The 18,336-nt window shown below is 46.4% G+C and overlaps 1 protein-coding gene across 1 annotated transcript in view; it reads left to right on the top strand.

Moving 5' to 3' along the window:
• The first annotated feature begins 459 nt into the window (after positions 1-459).
• Positions 460-18,336, top strand: part of GASK1B (golgi associated kinase 1B) — a 34,792-nt gene continuing 16,915 nt past the window's right edge. The window contains exons 1-3 of the mRNA XM_029077096.1: positions 460-571; positions 638-1,156; positions 12,178-12,392. Of these exons, the coding sequence (XP_028932929.1) occupies positions 460-571; positions 638-1,156; positions 12,178-12,392 (846 nt within the window). The remainder of the gene's footprint in view (positions 572-637; positions 1,157-12,177; positions 12,393-18,336) is intronic.

The following is an 18,336-nucleotide window of genomic DNA, read 5'->3' on the forward strand; positions in this document are numbered from 1 at the left end:
AGGCCCCGAGACGTGAAGTAATCATCATAATGATGTGATATCAAGTGCTGACTCTGTGCCGAGCACTGTGCTAAGCGCTGGGGGGAGGGAATGGAGGGTCATGAGGTTGCCGCAGGGGAGGCTCACGGTCTTCCTCCCCCTTTTGCAGATGAGATCACCGAGGCCCCGAGAAGTGCGGTGACCGGTCCCCCGACCGACGGGAGGGCGGAGTTGTCGGGATTGGAACCTGCGACCTCGGCCTCCCCAGCCCGGGCTCTTGCCAGTGAGCCAGGCGGCCGGGAGGGGGCGCCGCCGCGCCCACCCTTCCCTCTTCCAGGGGCCGCCCCTCCCTCCCCTGCCCTTCGCCGGGCCCGCCGACAGAGGGCGGCAGCGAGGAAGAGGGGCGTCCTGCGCGGCGCGGGGGCGTCCGGGGCGGCGCGGGGGCGTCCGGCGCGGCGGCCCGATGGGCGGGGGCGGGCGATGAGCGCCTGCCGCTGCCCCCGCGGGCCCCGCGCCCGGAGGCCGCCGGCGCTGCTGCTGCCGCTGGCCGCCGCCTGCGCCCTGTCCCTGGCCTCCCTGCTCGGCCTGCTGGGTCGCCGCCCCGCCCCGCCCGCCGCCGCCCCCGCCTTCCCGGGGCGCCCCCTGCCGGCCGCCTCGCCTCCGCCCCCGCCGCCCCCCGACGTCATCTACATCACCCTGCGCGCACAGCGCCGCCGTCCGGCCGACCTGCGCGCCTCCGTCAAGCCCAAGCTCCGGCCCAAGCCGTTGGTGGCGGCGGGCGGCGGCGGCGGCGGCGGCGCCCCCCGGAGGCCGTGGCGGGAACGGCGAGGGCGGGAGAGCGGCATCCGCCTCTACAGCCGGAGCGCCCCCTCGTGGCTGAGCGGCGACGACATGGCGGGGCTGCGCCTGCTGGCCGACGCGGCGGTGGGGCGGACGCGGGCGTGGGGCGGGGCGGGGCCCGGGGGAGCCGGGGGAGCCGGGCGGGCCGGGACGGTCCTGGCCGAGCTGGGCGCGGGGTCGGGGCCCGGACCCACGCCCTGCCGCCCCGCGCGGGGCCCCTGCGCCCTCTTCAAGCGGCCCCTCGACGCCAGCGAGGTCTTCGCCTTCCACCTCGACCGCATCCTGGGGCTCAACAGGACCCTGCCGTCCGTCAGCAGGAAGGCGCCCTTCGCCCCAGGTAACCGACGCCCGCCGTTCGGCCCCATCCCCTCCGACTGTGGGCAAGGCACTTCATGCATTCAGTCAGTAGCATTTAGTGAGCGCTTCCTATGTGCAGAGCACTGGACTGAGCGCTGGGAATAGACAGGTCGGCAACAGATGGAGAACTGTCCCCGCCCATTGACTTCGCTTCTCTGGGCCTCGGTGACCTCCTCTGGAAAATGGGGGTGAAGACTGGGAGCCTCACGTGGGACAACACCATGACCCTCTCTCTACCCCAGCGCCTAGAACAGTGCTCTGCACAAGCGCTTGACAGATACCAACGTCGGCCAGGTGACTGTGGGCAAGTCACTTCATTCATTCAGTAGTATTTATTGAGCGCTTACTATGTGCAGAGCACTGGACTGAAGCGCTTGGAATAGATCAGCAACGGATAGAGAACAGTCCCCGCCCATTGACTTCGCTTCTCTGGGCCTCGGTGACCTCCTCTGGAAAATGGGGGTGAAGACTGGGAGCCTCACATAGGACAACACGATGGCCCCTTTCTACCCCAGCACCTAGAACAGTGCTCTGCACAAGCGCTTGACAGATACCAACGTCGGCCAGATGACTGTGGGCAAGTCACTTCATTCATTCAGTCAATAGTATTTATTGAGCGCTTACTATGTGCAGAGCACTTGACTAAGCACTTGGAATGGACAGATTGGCAACAGATAGAGAATAGTCCCTGCCCATTGACTTCACTTCTCTGGGCCTCAGTGACCTCCTCTGGAAAATGGGGATGAAGACTGGGAGCCTCACCTGGGACAACACGATGACCCTCTACCCCAGCGCTTAGAACAGTGCTCTGCATAAGCACTTAACAGATACCAACGTTATTATTAGCATTAACAGTACTGATAATCGTGCTCATCGAGGGATCAGTTAAGTGCCGACCGCTGGGATAGATGATAATGATGATGGTATTGGTTAGGCCCTTACTACGTGCCAGGCTCTGTTGGGAGCACTGGGGTGGACTTAAGGTCATCGGGTGGTCCCCCGTGGGGTTCACAGTCTTCATCCCCATTTGAGGTCACTGAGGCCCAGAGAAGTGAAGCGCCTTGCCCAGAGTCACACAGCTGAGAAGCGGCGGAGCGGGGATTAGGACCCACGGCCCCTGACTCCCAACCCCGGGCTCTTTCCACGGAGCCACGTCGCTTCTTGCTAGGTAACCGGGTTAGACACTGGCCACGGCCCTCGTGGGGCTCACGGTGTCGAGACCCAGTTTACGGACGACCGAGGCACAGGGAAGTTAAGAGACTTGTCTGAGGTCACACGGCAGACGTGAGGCGGAGCCTGGATTGGAACCCACTACCTCCGACTTCCGGGTCCTTTCCGCTAGGCCACGGTGCTTTCATTCATTCATTAATTCAGTAGTATTTATTCCTTCTATAAATGCCCCCCCATCACTCCTCCCACACACGTATGCATGCATACACACTTCTCCACTGGACTACGGCGGCATTTCTTTTCATTCGGTGAGCCTCCCCTTATCTCTCAGCTATGGGAGGCCCCGAAGCTTCGGGAAAATACTGTGAATGCTAAAGAGCCTGCGGGTTATAGGCCATCTCGGTCCCTCTTCCCTTATCCTACCTCACAGTGGCTGTTAAAAGAGGATTAGATGAGGGTGGATATGGCCCTGCACTGAAGAATGTCACGGGCACATTCTTTCCCGCTCTCCAAGTATTTAAACGGTTATTTCGCAGAGAAGGTTATCTGGTTATCGTCCATCTCTACGAAGGAAACAAGAAGAAGATGATATTCAAGTAAGGTGTTGGGGATTTCGGCAGATATGACATCAAAATTCCTGACAGGAATAGTTATGACGTGTTCCTTTTAAAGACTTTAAAATGGGGAATTAATTTGTTCGAGATGGTTTAGCAGGAGTTCTCTACAGAGGCAGGAGGGTAGATTAGATGATTTCTCATATGCCTTCCTACTCTGGGATCCTTTGAGAAGCAGCGTGGCCTAGTAGAGGATCGTCGTGACCTAATGGAATGAGTGAGACCTTCGGGTCTGATTCCAGCTCTGTCACTTGCCTCTTGTGTGACCTCATATTCTTTGTGCTTCAGATTCCTCATCTGAAAAATGGGGATTAAAAACTTGTTCTCCCTCCCCTTAGAACCTGAGCTCCATGTGGGAGAGAGACTGTACCTGACCTAATTATACTGTATCTACTCCAGTTGACTACTAGAGTGCTTGGCATATCAATCAGTTGTATTTATTGAGCAGCTACTATGTGCAGAGCACTGTACTAAGCGCTTGAGAGAGTACATTATAATAGTATAACAGAGTCGGTAGGCAAATTCACTGCTCACAACGAACTAAGAGTCTCAATTAGACTGTAAGTCCGTCAGTGGGCAGGGATTGTCTCTGTCTGTTGCTGAATTGTACATGCCAAGCGCTTAGTACAGTGCTCTGCACATAGTAAACGCTCAATAAATACTATTGAATGAATGAGGATGAGACAGACATGAAAATAAATAAAAAAAATTACAGGTACGAGCATAAGTGCTGTGGGGCTGAAGGATGGGTGAATAAAGAGAGGAAACCCAAGTGCCAAGGTGATACAGGAGGGAGTGGGAGAAGAGGAAATGAGGGCTTAGTCGGGGAAGGCCTCTTGAAGGAAATATGCCTTCACTAAGACTTTGCAGGTGAGAAGAATAATTATCTGTCAGATCTGAAGAGGGAGGGCGTTCCAGGCGAAAGGCGGGATGTAGGCAAGAGATCGGCGGCGGGATACGTGAGCTCGATGTACAGTGAGTAGGTTGGCATTAGAGGAGCAAAGTGTGTGGGCAGGGTTGCAGTAGGAGAGCATGGCAAGTGCTTAAAAAATACCACAAGTTGTTATTGGTATTATTATTATTATGAATAGTAAGATAAGGTAATAAAAGTAAGATAAGTGATAAGGATCCTAGGAATGTGCACTGGACCCTTGAGGGCCTCTACATGGAAGAAGTTGTGAACTTCACTAAGTAGTAACCTCCTCTCAGATTATAAGCTTTTTGAGGGCAGGCAATCTATCACTTGTATTCTCCTAAGTGCTTAGTTCAGTGCTCTGCACACAGTAAGCACTCAATAAATACCATCCATTGATTGATTACTTGATCGAAGACCACTCTAGGCTGCGAAAGCACCCCATCACTGTTCTTTCACAATAACCAAAGACTCCTTGTGGTTCATTGTTCTGCCATCTGCCCAACCACCTTCTTTTTGCTCCTAATAATAAAATCGTAATGATAATAATGGGATTTATTAAGTGGTCACTATGTCCCGAGCACTCTGCTAAGCACTGGATAGTCAGATAAATCAGTCGATTGTATTTTATTGAGTATTTATGGTGAGTAGAGCATTGTAATAATAATAATAATTATGGGATTTGGTAAGTGCTTACTGTGTGCCAAGAGCCAGGGTAGGCAGAAGGTGCTGTTTAGTGCCATTGTTCTTGTCTATCCGTCTCCCCCGATTAGACTGTAAGCCCGTCAAACGGCAGGGACTGTCTCTATCTGTTGCCGACTTGTTCATCCCAAGCGCTTAGTACAGTGCTCTGCACATAGTAAGCGCTCAATAAATACTATTGAATGAATGAATGAATTGAATAATCAGGTTGTCCTACATAAGGCTCATAGTCTTAATCCCCATTTTACAGATGAGGGAACTGAGGCCCAGAGAAGTGAAGTGATTTGCTCAAAGTCAAACAGCAGATGAGTGGCGGAGCCGGTATTAGAACTCATGACCTTCTGACTCCGAGGCCTTTGCTCTACCCACTGAGCCATGCTGCTTCTCCTACTAGACAATCCTATCTGACACAGTTCCTGTCCAAACTGGTCTCACATGACACAGTTCCTGTCCAAACTGGTCTCACAGTCTATGAACAAGATCAGGCATTCACATTTTACAGATGAGCAGCATGGCTCAGTGGAAAGAGCCTGGGCTTCGGAGTCAGAGGTCATGAGTTTGACTCCCGGCTCTGCCACTTGTCAGCTGTGTGACTGTGGTCAAGTCACTTAACATCTCTGTGCCTCAGTTCCCTCATCTGTAAAATGGGGATTAAAAGTGTGTGAGCCCCACGTGGGACAACCTGATTACCCTGTATCTCCCCCAGCGTTTAGAACAGTGCTCGGCACCTGGTAAGCGCCTAACAAATACCAACATTATTATTATTATTATTATTATTATTATTATTATTATTAATAAAGCCGGGAGAAGTTAAGTGACTTGTGCAGGGTCACTCAGTAGAAGACTGGCAGAGCCAGGACTAAAACCCAGCATTCCCAATCCCATGCCTCTTCCACTGGGATCTGCTGTCTTGTCCCCGGGACTTCCTCACGTGTAGGCCTCTGCCTTCACCAGCAAGGTTATCCCCTCTCTCCTGGATTCTGCAGGGGTTGGAGGAAACTGCATATACTAGTACTCTGCATTGCGGCCGCAGCAACCTCGGTTCGAATCCGAGTCACGGCAGAGGTGGGCAATTGTTTGAGAGAAGCAGCTTGGCTCAGTGGAAAGATCCCGGGCTTGGGAGTCATGGGTTCAAATTCCGGCTCTGCCACTTAGCTGTGTGACTGTGGGCAAGTCACTTAACTTACCCATCTGTAAAATGGGGATTAACTGTGAGCCTCACATGGGACAACCCGATTACCCTAGATCTACCCCAGCGCTTAGAACAGTGCTCTGCACACAGTAAGTGCTTAACAAATACCTACATTATTATATACTAGTATCCCTAAGAGGGTGACAGCTGGGCCCAGCTGGGCTCCAAGAAGAGACTTGAGAGCTGTGAGAGCCGTGAGAGCTTCGCTCAGGGGCGAAGCGGAGAGAAAAATCATCTTTATGAAAACTTTTGAAAAAGTTGTCAGCTGTTCTGGTCAGGGCCCAGGACCCATGAAGTGCCTAGGGGGGAGAGGAACACAGAAGAGCCCACTCTGTAAAGAAGCCGACTGCCAGTCAGAGTCAGTTCTCGGCTTCTGGTCTTTGCAGTTAGATGGATGCTCTGAAATTTCACAGGTCAGAGGTAGGGAGTATTTGTCCTACTGTTATCACAACTCTTTGCTAACAGTCAACTCCCTGGCTACACTTTGAAGAGAGGGTTTGTTTTAGTGGGGATTGGTTGGTACCATCGTGTTGTCACATTCAAGATATAAATTGGCACATCTAAATCCATTGGGATCAATCAGTTGTATTTAACAGGTGCTTACTCGGGTAGAACACTATACGAAATGCTTGGGAGAGTGCACTCTATCAGAGATGGTAAAAAAAACGCTCCTTGCCCACAAGCAGCTTACAGTCTAGAAGGGGAGGCTGACATTAATATAAATAAATCATGGTATGTAATAAACGTTCGGGGGCTGAAGTTGGGATGACTAGAGGCTGAGATCCAAAGTGCAGGGGTGACGCAGAAGGCTTTGAAGGTGGAGAGAGTGATCCTCCGTCGGATATGAAGGGGGAAGGAGTTCCAAGTCAGAGGCGGAACGTGGGTGAGAGTTCAGTGGCGAGTCGGCACACGGTCCTTACAAACATCCTCTTGCCCCTGTCGGATTCAGAGTTCTGAGCTTGGGTGGGGCTGCTGACAGGTCTGATTTCCTGTGTTCGTACCTTCTTCTAAGGCTCTGGTTTATGAGATTTTTTTTATCTTGTCTATCTCTATGAAACAATGGAATTGAAAATTGCAGTCAAAAGGATCTGGGTTCTAGTGCCGCTTCTGCTACCCGTCTCCTATGTGACCTTGGGCAAGTCACTTAACTTCTCTGTGCCTCAGTTATCTCATCTATAAAATGGAGATTAAGACTCTGAGCCCCATGTGAGACAGGGACTATGTCCAACCTGATTAGCTTGTATCTACCCCAGTGTTTAGTACAGTACCTGGCACATAGTAAGCACTTAACAAATGCCATAAAAAAAGGAAAATTAGATGCTAGAGGGATTAGGCCCTATCGAACGCACCATCTGCCAGGTTGTCTGATGTTTATTTTGTGACGCTGACAGCCACTCAGTGATTTAAAAAAAAAAGTTTTAAAATAGCCTGAACTTTATCTAAGAGAGTTAAAGCGGGTGATGGCCTTGGAAGATTGAAGAACGGGAAGAAAGACTGTGATCTGAGTTAGTAGCCCTGCTTGGCTTCCCCCAGGAGCCTGTAAAACAATGAGAACGGATCTCAGGGGACACCATTCTGATAGCTTTAAAGTGTTTGCATTATTATTCATGTCCAGCCCCAAAGATATGTTCTATAGTTTTATTTTTAGGAGGTTTTATTGCAATTGGGTCGTCATAATGAATTAATGTAGCCAAGTTCCAGGAATTCTGTATCTCAAGGCTGCCCCGATGACAGATTGCAGGCAGTAGCAGCTTTGATTTAGACTCACTGTGGGATCCTAGTTGCTCACTATTTTCCAACCTGCAATATTTGTACTTATTATTGAGGAGAAGAAAGACAATCGTAGTTTTTTTCCCTTCTCTACAGTTGGGTAGGTACAAAGTTATCGTAAATATGATTGAATGAATGGATGAATAATGCTCAATCAATCACTCTTCTCGGGTGCTTGCTGTGTGCAGACCACTGAACTAAGTGTTTGGAGAGTACAGTGTAACAGAATTGGTAGAAAAATTCATCGCCCATAGAGTTGTGTCTGAGCCACATGTTTATTTTTTCTGTAGATTCTTGTTACCGAAGGACTTTACAAATTATTGTCAATTTCCAATTTTTCTTGTTCACTGCCTGAGATCCTGGTGTGTGATAAATAACACTCTCCCAATTATAGTTTTCATGGCCCTTTTTCGTTTCTAAATCTGGCACTGATGAAGGCCACGTGAGTAGTTGAAAAAGCACTGTTTGGAAGTCGGAGGACTCGGGTTCAACACCGACTTCTGCTGCCAGCCTTTTGCAAGTCAACTAACTGCTCTTTACCTCAGTTTCTTGATCTGCAAAATGGGATGTTTGTTACACACCTCACAGGGTTGGTGTGAGGACAAAAATGAAGTAACTAATTTGAGTGAACTTTGAGATTAAAAGTGATTTATGAAATGTAGTTATTGCTGGACTATAAGGTCCTTGAAAGCAGGGATCATGTCTAAAATTTATTTTACCCTTTAAAGCGCTTTCTACAGCGCTCTGCAAAGTAACAATAAATACTACTGACTGATATTTTTTTGTTCTAACCAACTTGTAAAGAATGCATAATTAAATAGCCAGTGCTCAAAGCAGAAGGTCAGGCCAAAGATCGGAGGGTGTGTCATTCATTCATTCCTATTATATTTGTACACTTACCTGCCTCTGTGAGTTATTTGGCAAGGCTGACTTTTGCAAAGAGCAGATTTTAAGAGAACAGAAATACTCAGAAGTGGAAATTTCATTGGCAAGCCCCATTTTTGAGGCAACATTTTTTCCTCTAATTCATATGAACAATCAACGGATAAAACTTTTTTAAAAAATCACAGGGACAGCAAGAAGTCTAGATTTCTTAGAACCAAGATTTCTCTCAGGAGCACAGTGATACATTATTTTGATAAAATAGGAGATGCTCCTTATTTATGAGTGATTTCTCTTTAAGGGGCCTCTACCCATTTCCTGTTTTGTAGACCATTCCTCAAATCAACTAAATTTTTCTAAATCCATTCCAAAAGGAAAAAAAGGATTTCTTTCATTGCCTTGACTGACTCCATCTTCATTTCTTCTGGTTCATCTATTACCACCTGCCGTAGGTAACTGTAAGCTATCAAGGGTAGTACGGAAAATGAGTTTGAGTGTGGGAATATTTTTATTGTCATTTTTGTAGATTCTACCTTTCCTGATGAAGCAACAAAAGGTTGAACTGCTGTTACGCAGTATTTCTTAGCTTTTAAAACAGTTTCCCAAATGCAGCAAATTTTACCATGCTACCCAGCCCAATATTTTGTGTTGGGTCTCTAAACTCCTTTTTTCTGATTCATATTGATGTTTATGTTTCCCCTGAATCACAAGTTTTCCTGTATTTAGATTAAAGGACACTGTGGATGGAGATGTCTGATGTTGCTCATCAGAAACAGAAATTGTGGAAATTTGAAACCCTAATCTCTCTGCTTCCTGAGATTGATTTTCCCCTCTCACCTCGGGGAACTGGTTTGCCCAAGTTTTTGGAACAAGTGCTGGTTTGTTGGCCCTGCTTTTTATTGTAACCCCCCCCCCCCCCCCCGCCAACCTTGGCTGACCTTAACTGTGGAAAACATATCTGAAAAATGTACCATTTTATATTAAGATTAAAAATAGACTCTACGGCAGGCCCCACCACCTTTACATTATAAGTGAGGTAGCTATTTATTTTTATGTGGAGGGGAGAGAGAGACAAAAGGATGTAGGAAGGGAAGGAAAGAAGATTTGACCCTGGGTTTTTTGCTGTTGTTTTTGCCTACAAATGTATTCTTCCCAAACTATCACCTGTGTGGCTGAGTGAACGGGGGCACGTTTTATTCATTTAGAGCTTAATCTACAGGTATTTCTGTGCTGCCTGTCATTTTTAGTCTGTACACAGGCACAAACTCAAGAAATACAAGAAATAAAAAATAAGTGATAATGGGAGAGTGAGTCAACAGGACTGTGGAATTGTAGATTAAAATGTTTTCTGGCTTCGAAACTTGAGAAAGGAACTTCGAAGGATATGGAGTAGGGAGTTCATTTACAGACTCTGCCATGCAAATAAAATGCTAAAACATCCAAGGTCCCACACACCCGGTGGTTTTGAAAGGACCTTGTAAAATTCCCAAGATGTGCCTGGACATTCAGATTACTTTTTAAGAGCTCTAAATAGTCCCTTGTGATATGTCTGTTTGCTACCCTGCAATGTATGAGCTACTGAGGCTTCACCTGGAATCTTCGGATAAAGATTTTTAAAGGATCTTCTGAGTTTTCTGAAATAAAATCAATGCCCTTCTTAGGTGAATAAGATAATGTCTACCCTTTCTTTAGTTTCGGGTTACTGATGAGAGACATTCCTGGTTCACTAAAATAAAAACCGTGGGATCTCAAATAAGCTCATTTTTAGAACATGCCGAGGGAGAAAGGACTGGAAAATACACCTTTTTTTGTCGAAAGAGTATTTCTTTACCATGGAAGCACTGAGGAAAGAAACATGCCTTACTTGGGAGATGGAGTTTGTATTTCTTCCTGTTGGATTTATTAGCAACTCTGATTTCTATGGATCTGCTGCTCAGAGACAGACTTAGCCAATTGTCCAGAACAGTCTCTTTAAGCTATAAAAGTAATGAAATAATAAAAGCTCTAGTTAGAGATTTGCAGTTATCCCTTTCTTATAAGAGGGCCTAAAAAAGCAGAAATAGTCCTAAAGAGAACATCAGAAGTGAGAAAGTATTGGAAAAAAGGATCTCTAAGGAAGATTCAAAGGAATTGAGTTGATTAAGGAAAGGGGACAGAAGGCTTGGCGAGAGACTTAATAGCTGACTCCCAACAGTAGGGAGGATCTATGTCCCTTATATTGCAGAGAGAGAGTTTGTTGAGATGGTGTGGTCTAGTGGAAAGAGCTTGGGCTTGGGACTCAGGGGACCTGAGTTCTCATCCTGGCTCTGCCACTTGACTGCTGTGTGACCTTGGCTGAGTCACTTAATTTCTCTGCACTTCACCTTTCTCATTGTAAAATGGAGAGTCAATACCTGTTCTCCCTCCTACTTAGACTCTAAGTCCCACGTGGGAACAGTGACAGTGACCAACCTGATTAACTTGAACCTACCCCAGCGCTAGAATAGTGTTTGATACATAGTAAGCATCTAACAAATACCATAAAAAACGCCAACCAAAAACAAAATGAAAGGATAAGAAGCAGGATTGCCTAGTGAATAGATCACGGGGGCTGAGAGTCAGAGGGACCTGGCTTCTAATCCTGGCTCTGCTACTTGTCTACTGTGTGAGCTTGGGCAAGTCACTTAACTTCTCTGGCCCTCAGGTACCTCATCTGTAAAATGGGGATCGAGACTGTGAGCCCCTCATGGGACTGGGACTGTGTCCAACGTGATTTCCTTTTGTCCACCCCAGCTCTTAATATAGTGCCTGGTATGTAGTAAATGCTTAACAAATACCATCATTATTATTATTATTCTGTAACCAGCACGTTCACTCTGCTCCTCTATCACCAGCCTCTCACTATACTTCTATCTTATCTATCTCACTACTGACCTCTCACCCACATCGTGCCAGTGATAGACCACCACATTCCCCACTTTCGAAACCTTATTAAAATCACATCGTTTCCAAGAGGTCTTCCCCAACTAGGCTCTCATTTCTCCTACTCCCTCTTCCTTTTGCTTCACCCTTGGATTTGTACACTTTATTCACCTCACCCTCAGCTCCACAGCACTTACATACATACCTATAATTTATTTTTAATTGTCTATCTCCCCTCCAGACTGTACACTTCTTGTTAAGAACTCAGTTCTATTGTATACTGCCAAGTGCTTAGCACAGTGCAAGTGCTCAAAAAATACAATTGATCAATTTATATGCAACAAATTAAAAAAATCACACTCTGAGGTATGATCTGCAAACCAGATTGCCATATTGAACTAGTCTCTGTCTGAAAAAGAAAATGAATAAACTTCTTTCTGTGTGTCGAGATTTTACCTAAGCGGGTTAGTCCCTCTCATAAAAACAGTTCCACTTTTAAACTTGTAGCTTCTGGAAAATCATGTCTTCCTGTTTGAAAGTAGTCTTGGAAAAAGACAGCTGTTATTTCCAAAAGTTAGGAGTTCCACTCAGACATTGAATAGACAATTATAAATGTCTGGGTTTTTTCCTTTTCTGTGGTGGTTGCTTTTAGATGTGGAATAAAACCTCATTAACCAAAGGATGTTATTGGTGGTTTGCAGCCTGTTCCTGCCACATCTATAAAACATCTCCTCAAAGGAAAATAGAACCTACTGAAATACTCAACTGTGACCTAACCACTTTATAAAGAGCCTCTAATTCCTGCATTGGAAGCCTTGCCAAGGAATAGTTAAGAGTGTTTGTTTTCATCTTTCCAGATGGACACCCGTGTCCTGTCGTTCTCTGGGACCCCTCATTATCTCCAACCAATAATGGGACTCACTCTTCCATCCATCTCACCTGGGGCGCTTATCAGCAGTTGCTGAAGCAGAAATGTTGGAAAAACGGCAAAGTTCCCAAAGCCGAATGGGGCTGTACAGAAATACATCACGACGAATGGTCCAAGATGGCCCTCTTTGATTTTCTACTACAGGTAAGGAGTGAGCATGAGGAAGGTAGTGATAGAAGTGCTCGAATTACCCTACTCCGGCTTTATTCATCCCTTAAAGTATTAACTGTGGTATTTTAAAATTACTTCATTCATTCAATTATATTTATTGAGCGCTTTCTGTGTGCAGAACTGTACTAAGCCTTGGGAGAGTATAAACTGACACATTCTCTGCCCACAATGAGCTTACAGTCTAGAGGGGCAGACAGACACAAGTATAAATAAATTACAGATATGTACATAAGTGTTGTGGGGCTGGGAGCGGGGATCAATAAAGGGACCCAGTCAGGGCAAACACAGAAGGGAGTGGGAGAAGAGGAAAAAAGGGCTTAGTCTGGGTAGACCTCTAGGAGGAGATGTGCCTTCAATGAGACCTTGAAGGGGGCGAGAGTAATTGTCTGTCATTTTTGAGGAGGGAGGGAAGGAGGGTGTCCCAGGCCAGAGGCAAGGTGTGGTTGAGGGGTCGGCGGGGAGATAGATGAAATTGAATTACAATGAGAAGGTTAGCATTAGAGGAGTGAAGTGGGCAGTTTGGGTTGTAGTACTTACTGTTTGTCAAACATTATACTAAGTGCAGGTGCATATAGAAGATAATTAGGTCTCACGGGGGCTCACAGTCTGGGAGGGAGAACAGGTGTTGAATCCATTTTGCAGATGAGGGAACTGAAGCACAGAGCAGTTAAGTGACTTGCCCAAGGTCACACAGCAGACAGTGGCAGACCTGGGATTAGAACACAGATCCTTTGACTCCCAGGCCTCTATTCTTTCCATGAGACCACTCTGCTTCTTTAATAATCTAATGTTCAGAGTTTAAATTATTTATTTTGTCTCTGTGGATTGGGATATTCTCAATACCCCAAGTGAATTATTTCTTAGGGGGTTCATTCATTCAATTCATTCAATAGTATTTATTGAGCGCTTACTATGTGCAGAGCATTGTACTAAGCGCTTGGAATGAACAAGTCGGCAACTTGTTGGAATGAACAAGGGGGTATGAACAAAGCGCTTGGAATGAACAAGGGGGTTCAAGAGAGTAGGGCTGTAGTACAAGCCTACCATTGGTTGACTGCTTCTTTTATATCCCACACAAATTCTCCACGAATGTTCTCTATCCTTGGCTGATCGGCGATCTGCAGAGAAGCTCCTTTTGGTACGTTGAGCTTCTGCTGAATCATGCTTTTGTTTCACCAGATACTGGATCCTCTGAAGGGCAAGACACGTTTAGCAATTAAGGATCCTCTATCCACCATAAAATGATTCCCTATATGCACTCTTCTTCTGTGTTTGGCACATAGTAAGCACTTAACATTTGTTATATGGTAAAGGTAATATTATCCTCTCAGGATCGCACCTTGAGAGTTTCCAGTACTCTACCAGTCTCGGCTACGAGAGGGAGAGTCAAGCATACCCATTCCATTCCTAGCTTGGCCAGTGGCTAGCAAGTAGAAGGCCACCTGGTACAAGTCAAAACTCACCTGTGCTGGGCAGCAGCAGCAGCATGGGAGAGAGTCAAGGGAGGAGATTCAAGTTTACGGTGTGGAAGAAGACAGTGGTAGACCACCTCCGCACTTTTACCAAGAGAATTCTGTGGATACAGTACCAGAACGATTGCAGATGGAGGTGGGGCTTTCTGGGAGAGATGTATCCATGGAGCCGCTATGGGTTGGAAACGACTCCACAGCGTAAGACAAGACAAAGGTAATTGTAGTGTCAGCCACACTGCCCATTCAGTGTCGGGTTGAAAGTTGAAATGTGCATTGTGTCTCAGTTATTTTAAATGGTATTTGTTAAACACTGTGTACTAGGCACTGTACTTAGCTCTGGGAGATATACAGGGCAATTAGGTTGGACATAGTCCCTGTCCCACATAGGCCTTAGTCTTAATCCCCATTTTACAGATAAGGTAACTGAGGCACAGAGAAGTTAAGTGACTTGCCCAAGGTCACACAGCATACAAGTGGTGGAGTAAGGATTAGAACCCAGGACCTCTGACTCCCAGGCCTGTGGCCTTTCCATGCTGCTTCTCCAAGTTTCCATAGATCGCCCTATTATGCCGGGCACTCTCTTCACCAATCAGAAAGCCCCCTTACCCTTCTACCGACCCCTTCCTCTCGCCCCATGCACTATGGAAAATTGGCAACATAGAGAAATGGGGAGCCGGGAAGGATCAGCAACCCATTTAACTGCTTTATAATACCAAAAAAGAGGCTCGTTGCATTATGACAATTGTTAATCTGTTAATACAAACTCTGGATGTTTCCATTTGTTTTGTTCCTCACCAACCGTTGTGGTAAGCTTGTTGTAAAGAAGACTGTTGTAAGCAGTCAGTCAATCAGTCATTCATATTTATTGAGCACTTACTGTGTGCAAAGCACTGTTCTGAGCACTTGGGAGAATACACATAGAGGTGGAAGACAGTTTCCCTGCCCACATTATGGGGAGTTACAGAGGAAATAGAACATAATGATTTCTGGTAGCCAGGAGCTTGCACTATAGTTGGGGGAAAGGACAGGCACAAGTGAAGATGTAGTAGACTGTGGCTAGGAGCCTACTTGCTGTCCCGTGGTGTTGGGTTGAGTGTGATGTGCCCAACTCAGCCCTTGAAAGGTCATGCTGTTGTCGTGGGAGTTCTGGAGACATTCTCGCAAATCCAGAACTCACCTGGGCCGTCCTCATCTCTTTTCTAGCACATATGCCTTTCCTGGAGGGAGACTGCAGGAAGAAATTCTGGCAATTCTGGCAATTGACCCGGGAGGACAAAGTAAACTTGAAAGGGTGATGTAAACCACTGTGGGCAGTCAGGCCTTTCTCAGGACAATTTAGGGCCCCTGTCAGCTTTGGACATGGCAGAGATCCCAGAAGACTTACCTGCTGCTCCTAGCCTCCTGTGCCGTTTGTCTCAGCCTTTGTGGAAATAAGCCCCAAAATGGCGTACGCTGCTACAGATTTAGGGACTGCTTAACTTCTCCTGGTGTCCCTGCCACGTCAATTTCTGATGTTAAGGGAGGTAAGCGATCCCCTCAGGGAGGGCATGTGACAGGGCCCCGCCAAACATTCCTCATCCCTCAAAATGGCCACTGCTTGGAATATTAGCAAGATGGCTTCTGGACCAGACCTTATAAAGATGGCCACCATTACATGCATGGAGTCCCCGTAGTCCCCACTCTGTGTGACATTGCACAAGCACAGCAGTCATCTTTGTTTATCATTTTTTTAGTGACTTTCCCTTCCACCGTACCCTGAAATAAATTCGTCTTTCCAGGTGTTAGTTGTTTCATTTAAAAGTAAGTCCGGCAGTCGGGTCTTACTCTAATAATAATGATAATAATAAGCACTTACTTTGTGCCAAGCACTGTTCTAAGCACTGGGGTAGATGCACCAGCCCCAGGTCATCCCATTAACACCTCATCCCATTAACACCCCTACCAGGGGCTTCTGCTCACCCATGGAGCTCCTGACCACAGCAGCGGCTTTGTCTCTACTCATGCATTGCTGCAGTCTTGAAAATGCCATCTTCTGTAGCATGAGAGGCAGCACCAAAGATTTTCTCCTTCAGGTGCATGACATCCTCAAGAGGCTCTTGGGCATTAATAATAATCAAAATTGTGGAATCTGTAAAGCTCTACATGCCAACCACTGTACTAAGCACTGGTGTAGATTCAGAATGGGCAGGTGTGGCACAGTCCCTGGCCCACATGAGGCTCCCAGGCTAAGTAGGAGGGAGAAAAGGTATTGAATCCCCATTTTATTGATGAGGAAACTGAAGCTTAGGGAAGTTAAGAGACTTACCCAAGGTCATGCAGAAGTCAAGTGGCAGGGGCAGGATTAAAAGCTAGAACCTCTGTCTCCCAAGCCTGTGCTCTCTCCATTGGGCCACGCTGCTTCTCCGGCTGCCAGGAGGTATCCAGAGTTCTGTCAGGACCATATCCAGGTCCGCAGTCCTGGATGAAGCCCTGCAGATGGTAACGTCTCGGACATGGGGAACTGTGCCTCTGACCGAGTCCTCTACTTTCTGCCCTTTCCCTACCATTCATTCATTCATTCATTCATTCAATAGTATTTACTGAGCGCTTACTATGTGCAGAAGACTGTACTAAGCACTTGGCATGTACAAATGGGTAACAGATAGAGACAGTCCCTGCCCTTTGACGGGCTTACAGTCTAATCGGGGGAGACGGACAGACAAGAACAATAGCAATAAACCACTTCTTCCCATATCTTTGCCAGCTGCAGAAAAGAGTTCTGTGGGTTCCCATGTTGCCTTTTCATATTCCTGGGATCTAAATGACTGGACTGTAAAGTAGGTGTGACAATGGAACTTTTCTTTGAACAGACCATAATGGCAGAAACATTGAATTCTAGACTTATAAACTTAGTTTGAGTCACATTGCCTCAGACATTGATGACGAGATGATATTGAGGAGGACATTGGAGCCATCTGCTTTATCTTTTTCAAGAGGTGTCTCAGGAATTCCCATCACCCTCGTAGACAACTTGCAGGAAAAAGAACAAAAACAAACCCAAAACTATCAATTCCCCTGTCCTTTTCAGAGTGATAGTCAGTGAAGAGAAAGAAACACAGATTGTCACCATCCCTTCTTAATAATCCTTTATAGCAACCATAAAACAAGGTCTTACTTTAAAGCCTGAACGGCTACTTTTATTGAGGATAGTATGGAAGACTCACTTTTAAACAAAGATTTAATAAGACACTTTTTGTGATATTTGAATCAAATGTATGACTGGAACTAAAGTAACGATCAAAGGTTTCGGGGTCAAAGAAAACTAAACATCCTCCAAGAGGTCTTCTCCACCTACTGCCAATTCAACTCTTCTGCATCACCTAAGCACTTGAGAAGCAGTGTGGTGTAGTGGATAAAACACAGGCTGATAGGTCATGGGTTCTAATCCAGGCTCTGCCACTGCTCCACTATGTGACCTTGGGCACGTCACTTCACTTCTCTGTGCCTCAGTTCCCTCAGTTGGAAAATGGGGATTGAGACTGTGAGCCCCACGAGGGACAGGAACTGTGTCCAACCCGATTTGCTTGTGTCCATCGCAGCACTTAGTACAGTCCCTGGCACGTAGTAAGCGCATAACAAAAACCACAGTTATTGTTATTATTACTCCCTTTCCCACACCCACAGTACTTATGTACTGCTCCTTCAACTCTGTGGCTTCTCTTTACCTGTAGTTTATTTTAATGTCTATTGCCCCCTCTAGATTGTAAGCTCTTTGAAAACAGGGCCCATGTCTATGCTGTGGGCAGGGAATATGTCTGTTATTTTGTTGTGTTGTATTCCCCCAAGAGCTTAGTACATGCTCTGCACACAGTAAGCGTGCAATGAATTCAAGTGATGGATTGAATGCTATCATACTTTCCCAGTTTTTTTGTTTTGTGCCTTGCACAGAGTAAGCATTCAATGAATGTATTCAATTGATTGAAATGTCTGTTCTGGTGGTGCTGGGCTAAACTGGAAGGTTATTTGGACCACTGTCAGATGGATAGGACTACTAATATGTGGGGGTTTGAGTGCTCAGCCTAGGCATCTTCTCAGTAGTCATAATTAAAAAAAAACATTATCTGAAGAATTATCATGGCCAAAAACTGGCCAAATTTGTTTGGCAAGGTAGAGAAGCAGCGTGGCTCAGTGGAAAGAGCCCGGGCTTGGGAGTCAGAGGTCTTGGGTTTGAATTCCGGCTTTGCCACTTGTCAGCTGGGTGACTGTGGGCAAGTCACTTAACTTATCTTATATTAATTATCATTATTATTATTATTATTATCATTTTCCTTGTTCTCTGTGCTTCAGCTACCTCAACTGTAAAATGGGGATTAAGACTGTGAGCCTCACGTGGGACTACCTGATTACCCTGTATCTACCCCAGTGCTTAGAACAGTGCTCTGCACATAGTAAACGCTTAACAAATA

This window comes from Ornithorhynchus anatinus, chromosome 12 (genome assembly GCF_004115215.2).
Source record: "Ornithorhynchus anatinus isolate Pmale09 chromosome 12, mOrnAna1.pri.v4, whole genome shotgun sequence".
Taxonomy (NCBI): Eukaryota; Metazoa; Chordata; class Mammalia; order Monotremata; family Ornithorhynchidae; genus Ornithorhynchus; species Ornithorhynchus anatinus.